General features: G+C 36.7%; 1 protein-coding gene and 2 long non-coding RNA genes across 6 annotated transcripts; all 3 read right to left on the reverse strand.

The window, feature by feature from the left end:
* Positions 1-1,504: 1,504 nt before the first annotated feature.
* On the reverse strand, positions 1,505-8,881 carry LOC117805393. 2 transcript variants are annotated; one of them, XR_004629420.1, is made up of 2 exons: positions 8,562-8,881; positions 1,505-1,644 (listed from the first exon to the last, which is right to left on the reverse strand). It is a non-coding gene; the product is annotated as an uncharacterized LOC117805393 (long non-coding RNA). The 2 variants fall into 2 exon arrangements; XR_004629419.1 differs by lacking the exon at positions 8,562-8,881 and adding an exon at positions 1,763-2,086.
* Positions 2,391-3,094, reverse strand: LOC117805394. The gene is made up of 3 exons (XR_004629421.1): positions 2,798-3,094; positions 2,623-2,690; positions 2,391-2,519 (listed from the first exon to the last, which is right to left on the reverse strand). It is a non-coding gene; the product is annotated as an uncharacterized LOC117805394 (long non-coding RNA).
* On the reverse strand, positions 3,320-6,852 carry LOC117805391. Of its 3 annotated transcripts, none has more exons than XM_034674109.1 (2): positions 6,607-6,852; positions 3,320-4,459 (listed from the first exon to the last, which is right to left on the reverse strand). In XM_034674109.1, the coding sequence occupies exons 1-2, from the start codon at positions 6,683-6,685 to the stop codon at positions 3,849-3,851; spliced, it is 690 nt and encodes a 229-aa protein (XP_034530000.1). In that variant the 5' UTR covers positions 6,686-6,852; the 3' UTR covers positions 3,320-3,848. The 3 variants fall into 3 exon arrangements, with proteins under 3 accessions (XP_034530000.1, XP_034530002.1, XP_034530001.1); XM_034674111.1 differs by having other exon boundaries at positions 6,550-6,852; XM_034674110.1 differs by lacking the exon at positions 6,607-6,852 and adding an exon at positions 6,345-6,539.
* Positions 8,882-10,025: the final 1,144 nt, after the last annotated feature.

Genomic DNA, 10,025 nt, shown 5'->3' on the forward strand with positions numbered 1-10,025 from the left:
ATTTTTTTAAAAAGTCTGTTAAAAATTTTAAAAACCTTACAAAATCTCTGGTCAAGCATCACCAGCGTCAACTTGCATTTTGCTATGAAAATTATTATTTTAAAAGATTTGAGGTTGGTCCTATTAAAATCAAAACCATAGATGACCTGGAAGGTGGAGAATTACTGTGTCAGATTTTACATTTAGATGCATGTGCAGATGTTTCAACTACAATTTGGGTCAGAAATGATGGCACTGAGTACCAGGTTAATCTGTTTATATGCACTGGAACATCCTATGATCTACCTGTGTTCAAGAAAATCTGCAATATCATAATACACGAACAACGTGCTTTTATTTTAGGATGTACAGTTAAAACAATGTTCTTTGATGAACACTTTCATTCATATTGTATAGAGGAGAATATAGATGAACATGCTTTGATATGCATTGACCAGCTTACTTATTTTAGACCTTTTGATAAGCAATATTCTAATGAAAATGAGAGAGCATATATTATTCCATATTGTCATATGTTTTAGAAGATGTTTAAGATGCCTATGTGGTGCATATGTTTTAAAATTAAACAAAAATGTGTTCTTACTCAACATGTTGTCTTTATTTTAACAATATTATCCAAGTAATTTTAGTAATTTTATTACAGCAATTTTGACACCTTACAGTGTTAATAAAGGGTAACTCTTAACTAGGGGTTAACACTTTAATAGTTAAAAAAAAATCCTCTGAGAGTGTTAATCTCTAACACTATATTGAAGTGTTGACCAAAAGTAACACTGGTTAGTGTTAAGAAGTGTTAAATTTTAACTCTAGAAAGAGTCAATAATTACACTTAATAAGTGTTAATGTACCAACTCTCCAAAAAGAGTTACATTAACACTCAGTGGTGTGGACCCTTATAGACACTTTAACTCCAACATCCTCCAACCCATGATTTCAAATCATCAACCTTTTTTTCTTGTGATTTGCAGCTAAGGATCACCTGATGACTGATTTGACATCATGACAAATAACCAGGTTTAAATGAACAGTGTGTAACCATTTATGTGTGAAATGTGTTCTTAAATGTGGTTTGATCTTTCAGTGTTCACAATGTTTTAGTGACTAAATCCACTAGAGGGCAGTAAAGACCAGTGTTCATGTCAAAGTATTTTCACTGGGACTGTTTAGTTTATGAAAAGCTGAAAACCAAACAACTGTTACGTCCTCAAAGTTCCCTTACTGTATCACTTTAGAGAACATGAAGTCCCTTGAACCAAACACAAATGTTTAACATCCTTTTCTGTTAATACTTCAATTCTACTTTAACCTCACTTTGTCAGTAAGACGGACTGAATTTCAGTGATGCCAACCAAGACTTTTCTGCAACTGTATAACTTTAAATGTTTCAATCATCCAACTCCAACATCCTCCAACCCATGATTTCAAATCATCAACCTTTTTTTCCTTGTGATTTGCAGCTAAGGATCACCTGATGACTGATTTGACATCATGACAAATAACCAGGTTTAAATGAACAGTGTGTAACCATTTATTTCATATGACTGCAAAAGCAGAAGCATAATGCATGATCTGGTGCAGATTGGGGGGTGGGGGGAACTGCATGCTGTCTCCTTTCCTTCTGTCTCTGGACTTCTCTTCCACGTTCTGTTGTAAAAATGACATCACACATAAATTCTCCCTTGGATCAGATCTTTCATGGGATTTCTTGATAATTAATTATTCAAGTCCTGATAAAAACTCTAGAAATATACAGTATGCTTACCTTTTATAAATGTGGGTTTACATTGAATGCTTGTGCAGCAGTTCAGGGGGACATCTAAGACGGCTTGTCTTTGCTGAAAATGAATACAAACGGACAAGGCAGAACATCAGTTAACAACTTAGTCAATGGTTTAAAAAGCTCTCCAGTCTGCTTTCCCTCTGTCATGGACTCAGCTTCCTGAGCTTCCTTGCTTTTCTAAGACATATGAGACAGATGTGTGTGAACAACAATACGTTCAGAAAAAAGGTGCAGTGTGTATCACTTTTGACATTTTTACCTCTAAATACAAATATGTTTTAAGACAGAATCAGATGTAAAAGTATATACTCATCTTTTTTTTAAATGTGGTTTACAATGAATGCTGGTGCAGCAGATCAGGGGGACGTCTAAGGCTGCTGGTCTTTACTGGATATAATGGACACAATGGAGACAAACAGACAAGGCAGGATAAAAGTCAACAACTTATTCCATACAGTTTGAATGTTACAACTGTTGATTGGCGATGAAATTACATCAAATCTAATAAAATAGATCATCATTTTTAAATAATGTTTATAGAATATCATTTTAACTTGTCCTGTAAAAATAATGTTTCACACCTAAATTTAACATTTTGAAACACTGATGAAGAACTGAATAAATCTATACTCATCTTTGTATTTAAAGAGAGTCACTGAGTATGATGTCCTGGTCCAAAGACTCTGGTCTCGTCTTGTCTTTGAACCAAGGTGTCCTCAGGTCTTTTAGCGTCCTCTCTCTAAAAGACAAATGATAGACAAGGTATCTGACAGTCAACAAACAACTTCTTCTAGATTTGACAAACTGGAGAAAAAAAACTGGAAATCAATAAAAAAACATACTTTTTTAAATGAATGGAATCACAAAGTCTGCTGTTTCTTTTCTTGTTGATTGAACTCCTCTTATTTTTCTATGAGACAAATTGCACATGAGTCAGAACATGATGCCATATGTGCAGTAAATGTATATGTATGTTTATGTGTAGAGTTTATATATAGTGTATGTGTCCCTTCTTACCTGACTGGCTGCTCTAGTTTACTGGAAGAGGAGTGTAGGAGAGGTCAACATCATCACCAGCTTCTTTCTTGTTGTTTCTGTATTCTTCTAGCAGCCTCATCGTCCTCATCCTCTTCCTCTCTTTGTTGGATGAGTATTGTAGTTGTCTCTTTGTTGTTTTGTAATATATCCTTTCATTCTTTTCTTGAGGTGAAATTTGAGGCTAAAGCTGCTTCTGATGAGTCCAGATTCATTCACAAAAAGTCACAATTCCCAAAGTTCCCTTGAAGTTGCCACCATGTTGGACACACAGGCCAGCTCCAAGAAATAATGAAAGGTGCAAGACGCACCAAAAACACTGACCTGTGTCCCACCACCATGATGGAATACACTATTTACATTATGTCACCCTCAGCAGGTGTACATGGGCCCAGGTAGAAGACCACTGGATGGGTGTTGGTCCTGCAAGACGCAAAGACCAGCCCTCAGGGGTCAGGATACTCCACCTGGTTAACCTGCCAGATGCTGAATCTACAAAGGACACACCAAAAGCTCTTGTTCCTGTGTTTTCCTGCTTCTTCTTTAGACCTCTTTGTTTCATCCTCTTGTATTTTCTTTGCTGGATCTACAGTCCTCTTGGCTGTCTTGTTTTGTAATTTTTTTTAAATAGTTGCTGCATATATCCTTTTATTTCTGTCCTTAACTTTAGTCTGAATTTTGTGATGAGTCCAATTTCTTAAAAAAGAGTCACAGTCCTCAAAACCTCCCTCAAAGTTGCCACCATGTTGGACACACAGGCCAGCTCCAAGAAAGAAAGAAAGGTGCAAGACGCACCAAAAACACTGACCTGAGTACATCCACCATGATGGAATAAACTATATACATATGTACAATATGTAACCCACAGTCAGACATGTTCTTCTTGTGGGTACATGTGCCAAAGTAGAAGACCACTGGATTGGTGCTGGTCCTGCCAGACGCAAAGACCAGCCCCCAGTCTTCACAGTAATCTTGATGGTGGACCTGCCAGATGCTGAATCAACATTGGATAGATCAGAGCTTCAGCACTTCATCACAGTCTCAAGTGTTTCTTTGGTGGAGACTGGCTCTCTTCCTCTGAATCCCTCTTCCTCTTCTTCCGTGTCTGTGGAGTGTACGCATACCTTGCAGACTTTCTGACAAACCCACAGAGGACTGACATGAGAAGGTGTCCATCCTGGCTGTAGGTGGTTACTCTCCAGCGGTTGGTCAGCTCAGTGCCATCAGCGTCGAACACAGTGGAGATGACTCTGCTGATAGTTCGGTCATCAATCTTCGTGAAAGTGACGCAGTTATCACGGTCGGCCATCAGGGTCCCAAGGTCTGTCCTCTCAGGAAGAACTGGAGTCTGCATGTTCGGAGGAGGAGAGCCGGAGCCTGCAGGAGGCACCATCACACCATCTGGTCCATCCATTGGTCTGGTGTTCTCTCTCACGTCCAGCTCGCCAAAGGGTGTGGTCAACAAGTTAACACGAAGGAACACTTCGGCCTGAATCATAGGGAAGTCCTTTGAACCGGTGACCAGGTCGTGGTAAAGGCTCAACATGGAGTGACTCAAGACCTCAGTGTCTGAGCTGCACAGAGGCCGGTTCCTCAAGTTTGTAACAAGCATTTGAAGAACTGGTCCTGGCCTTGGGAGCTCCACTAAAAGAAAAGAAAAAGGAAAACATTTGTTACGTAACTTTGGACATGACTGGAGTCATTTAAGTCTGGATAAAAATGTCTAGATAGCTGTGAATACATGAGAGTGATGACAGTCAGTGCTGCACTTCAAATAATTCATCACCTGCCAAGATTTGAATTCTTAGATTGAGACATGTTAGATGAAGGACCTTGTTTTTAGAGTTCTTTACTTGTTTTTAATCTTTGGATGTATGGTTGAATCTTAAATTGATTATGAACATGTCTTTTTGTCTCAGTTAGTCTGGGAATCTTAAATTGAGTGAATGACTGTTAAAATAAGCTACATTGGTTGTCTCACCTAAAGTCTCATCAAAATAAAACTTGTTCCAAGATTGAGTAACAACTTCAAGTTGATTTAAGAATAACACATGAGGCATCTCTTCAAGACACAGTTCAGCTTGTATCTTATTGATGCTCATAGTTCTGCTGTATGGTGATATATCTGTTTTAGTTTGGCTCTAAAGACTGTTGATTCAGTATCCATCAACCCTGAGCCACTATTAAAGTGTTCTTGATGTTATATGTTGTTAATCCTGACATGTATTAAATGTTGCCAGTAATCCAGTTTGCTGTTTTGGTTTCTGTAGAAACATTTCAGAGGTATATTCTAAGAATAAGACCTGGTTTAAAGATTTTAGTTTTAAAATGGGTTAGGGTTTATTTTAAGATGAGTCAGCTTATATCAAGAAACAGTGTAATCAGAGTTTTCTAATAGTGAGTCATTTTTTACTTAAATTGATGTTTTTCTTCCCCAGGCCTTAATTTGCTCAAATTAAGTATATTGAATAAATACATGAGATTTTCTTTGCTCATATTCAGTATATTTCACTTCTAACTGTGCTGTAGGAAGTTTGTTTTCAAGTAGTTTGAGCTAAAAATCATCATATTCTACTTATTTCAACCCTTTTAATATGTTTCAGAGCCTGCTTATTTCTAGATTTAACAATCTCATTTTAAGATTTCTTATCAAGTAGAATTAACTCACTGCATGGACAGATCATTTCACTAGTTTTAAGAAATTTTCACCTTGAATTAAGTTTTTTTACCCTATATTTAAGCTACCCTTTTTACAGTGTGTAAGTACATGTCTAAAATACAGATTTGCATAGCGCAACTTTAAATGCAACTTTATCATTCAACTGTAAACAAATCCTCCAAAAATGTTGGCTCTTGAACTAAAGTAAATAAATGAGTAAAGTCAGTTTGATCTGGCTTTTAACTTTGAGTCATTTCCATTTAGCCCTGGACTGCATTATTACCACTATGACCATTGTTTTAGCATCATTTTACTTATTCTATTCTTTGTTATTATATCATATTTTATTTTTATATTATTTTAGTTTTCTGGTATTTTTCTGATTTTATTTTATTGATTTGATCATCATGATTTAATTTTTTTGAAATAACTGAAAACTCTTAATAAAAATGCTGTATTAATCCCCCTCCAAAAAAAAGAAGAGGCTCAAGGAAAAAGGGTAACGTTAAAAATCTAAATGTTTGCTTTTCATCTTTTCAACACAGTCACAAATCACACAGCTGTGACAACAAATCTCTTTAAAATGTCCATTAACTGAGAGAAAGATCAAAACAACAGCAATAGATCTATTCTGTTCTTTTCTGTCTCTGTTCTTTTGTGGAGCACTTTGGGCTGCATGCTTGAATGTATGAAAGGTGATATATAAATAAAAATGAGTTGAGTTGAGTTGTATCATCATTTAGAACATAGTGGTGCAGCAGTAAGGGCCATGCCATGACACATGATTGAAATGACAATGATGTATATGTCCCTCTAGTTTGGCCTCATGACAGTAAGAGAGGCTGGAGTGAACATTAAAGTATCACTTACTGAAGTCAATAAGTTAGAACAATACTTGAATCCGTCAGAATGACACTTTCTGACTCTGTACAAAGTTTGATTGCTAAGTTTGAAGCTAATTATTGACACACTTTTAGCTAGGCTATATTTCACACAGTCCCAATGAAAGAACTTCTTCATATAAAACCATGTTCTGTAATGCTAGGTGTGTTATCTGACATGTTATTATGCTCACATGATTTCTATAAAGGAGAAGAAAGGAACAAGTATTTTGGAGGCTACTTTATTTTACCATAGCGTTCATCGAGCACGCGCACGATGCCGGTGCTCAGCAGGTACTTCTCACGAGGTAACCCGGCGGGGTGGGGCATGTTTACGACACTTCAACAGCTGTTTCCTGCAGATGTCCTCAGTTCAACTTTAACTCAGGGTTTTACTGCTGAACGATTCAGTCCGTGTTTTAAAACGACCAACATTCAACTTTCCAACAACTCAGAAAGAGAAACTGTGTCCTTCAAAAAGATACGGCCCTTACTGTCACCATGACAACCAGTGGAACGTTAGTGTTGGGGTTACAGGAGGTCAACTTACAGTCAGGTGTAGATGTTAGCAAACTGGTATTATTTTATATATTCATTTAATTCAAGCAGTTATACTTTAGCCCATACTTACCTTCTCATAACACTATGTTGGGAACATTGTTCACATGTTTAAGATAAACTAGATCAAAGTATGAGTTCAGTTCAGATTGCTTTATTGGCATGAACACTTCAGTTATTGATGAAGTAGTGTAAAAAAAACAAATACAATAATAACAATATTTTTTTTCATAGATTACACTGAAAGTTATTTTTTTTAACAATTCAACATAATATATCTTTATATAAATAATTAATATAATACAGTGGATTTATATATCATTAATCAGTATGATATAGTGGGTCTTTGTATAAATAATTAATAATAATTAATACAATACAGTGGATTTACTTATCATTAAACAGTATGATACAGTGGTTTCTGCAGCTTTGTCTGGAGCTCTGAGGATGCTCACATTCCCCCTGCTTTGCAAACATTCAGACATTCTTCCTGTTTCATAAACAGATGCTGCATTTGAGATATTTGAATTAAACATGCAACGTTTCGATATCAAAATAACAGCAAAAACGATCCTGAACAGCTAACCATGAGTGCTTTGCTGAAGTGAAAACTTAACTTGACACACCGTGAACACCTTGTGTAACTTAGGTCATGTGTGATGCTAGGCTACGAGGCACAACACAATATCACAGGTTGTTAACGTGTCTGAAGTTAGGAGTATGGAGTAGGAGTATTAAAGCCATGGATGAGAAAAATGAATGAGAGGAGGAAGAGTTTCATACATGATGCACTTTGAGACAAAAGTCGAATCACACTTCTGTATAAAGCAATTTACAGGTCAAAATGCTCCACCACTCAATAGTAAACACAAGCTTCTCCTGCTTTTTGTCAGTTTACTTGAGAATAAAAAGCCAACACTTTGTCAAAACACCTGTTAGGCACTTAGAAAGACAACATGTCCTCTGCTCATCTGCAAAGTCTGCCACCAAACACTGTTAAGATTTAAACTAGCAAAAAACGCTGCTCATACACAAACATGTTTCCCAAAAGCTTCCTTTGTGGCGTCTCACTTCTTGGCTTTGTCTTAAAATTTAGCACATTTTAGTAAACTGAGCAGCCGGCTGAAATTAAGAAGCTTCTATTTGCTGAGGTGAGTCACTGCAGGTAGATCCTGTGATCTGTGATCATTTATACTTCAACTGTATTATTTCTTACTCTCAGTGATGCCAACCAAGACTTTTCTGCAACTGTATAACTTTAAATGTTTCAATCATCCAATTCCAACATCCTCCAACTGATGATTTCAAATCATCAACCTTTTTTTCCTTGTGATTTGCAGCTAAGGATCACCTGATGACTGATTTGACATCATGACAAATAACCAGGTTTAAATGAACAGTGTGTAACCATTTATTTCATATGACTGCAAAAGCAGAAGCATAATGCATGATCTGGTGCAGATTGGGGGGTGGGGGGGGGGACTGCATGCTGTCTTCTTTCCTTCTGTCTCTGGACTTCTCTTCCACGTTCTGTTGTAAAAATGACATCACACATAAATTCTCCCTTGGATCAGATCTTTCATGGGATGTCTTGATTATTGATTATTCAAGTCCTGATAAAAACTATAGAAATATACAGTATGCTTACCTTTTTTTAATGTGGGTTTACATTGAATGCTTGTGCAGCAGTTCAGGGGGACATCTAAGACGGCTTGTCTTTGCTGAAAATGAATACAAACGGACAAGGCAGAACATCAGTTAACAACTTAGTCAATGGTTTAAAAAGCTCTCCAGTCTGCTTTCCCTCTGTCATGGACTCAGCTTCCTGAGCTTCCTTGCTTTTCTAAGACATATGAGACAGATGTGTGTGAACAACAATACGTTCAGAAAAAAGGTGCAGTGTGTATCACTTTTACATTTTTACCTCTAAATACAAATAAGTTTTCAGACAGAATCAGATGTAAAAGTATATACTCATCTTTTTTGAAATGTGGTTTACAATGAATGCTGGTGCAGCAGATCAGGGGGACGTCTAAGGCTGCTGGTCTAACTCAGTTTTTATAAATAAAGTGATATTTGATATTTATAAAATGATTTCTTGATTCAACAGGTCTGGCAGTAATCAGGTCTGGGTGTGGAGAGTGAAATTGAACTCAGCTTTCCAAAAAATCTGGTTAATCACAGTTAATTTGTGATTTAACAAGGGGGGCAAATACTTTTTCACACAGGGTCAGGTGGGTTTGGATCACTTTTTTCCCTTAATAAATAAAATCATCATTTAAAAAGTGCATTTAATGTTTACTCTGGTTATCTTTGTCTAATATAATTTTTTTTTGATGATGATGATGATGATCTGAAAAATTTAAGAGAGAAAAATGTGCAAAAATATGATAAATCAGGAAGGAGGCAAATACTTTTTCACAGTACTAAGATCTTTCCTTTCCCCCTCAGGTCTGTCCAAAGTCATCTATGCATCTATTTTTTCTGGTCTTGATTATTGTAATGCACCTTTAACAGGTATCAGTCAGAGCTCCCTCCACAGACTCCAACTAGTTCAAAATGCAGCCGCTCGGATTTTAACAGGCACATCAAAATACCAACACATCACTCCTGTCCTCGCCAGCTTACTTTGTCTGCCAGTTTTCTATTGCTTCGATTTTAAGATCTTGTTGATTACTTTTAAAATTTTAAATGGACAGGCCCCAAACTATTTAAGCAACATTTTAACCCCCATGTGCCTGAGCGGCCCCTCAGGTCTGTGGATGCATCTCTGCTGGTTGTGCCAAAACCTCGCCTTAAAACAAAAGAGGACCGGGCTTTTTCAATCAGAGCTCCAAGTTTGTGGAACTCCCTGCCACTGACAATTAGACAGTCCACAACCTTGACTGCTTTTAAATCCTCACTGAAAACATTTTTATACAAGAAGGCATTTCTCACCCCTAATTCTTGAACTTGCTCTGCATTCAGATGTCTTGTTTTGCTTCTGTCTTTTTTCTCCTGTTTGCACCGTTTTTTGTGCTTTGTAATTCTCTGTGTGAAGCACTTTGTAACCTTGTTAAGAAAAGTGCTATATAAATAAAGTTTATTGTATATTATATAACTGTATATCAAT

This window comes from Notolabrus celidotus, chromosome 21, assembly GCF_009762535.1.
Source record: "Notolabrus celidotus isolate fNotCel1 chromosome 21, fNotCel1.pri, whole genome shotgun sequence".
NCBI lineage: Eukaryota > Metazoa > Chordata > Actinopteri > Labriformes > Labridae > Notolabrus > Notolabrus celidotus.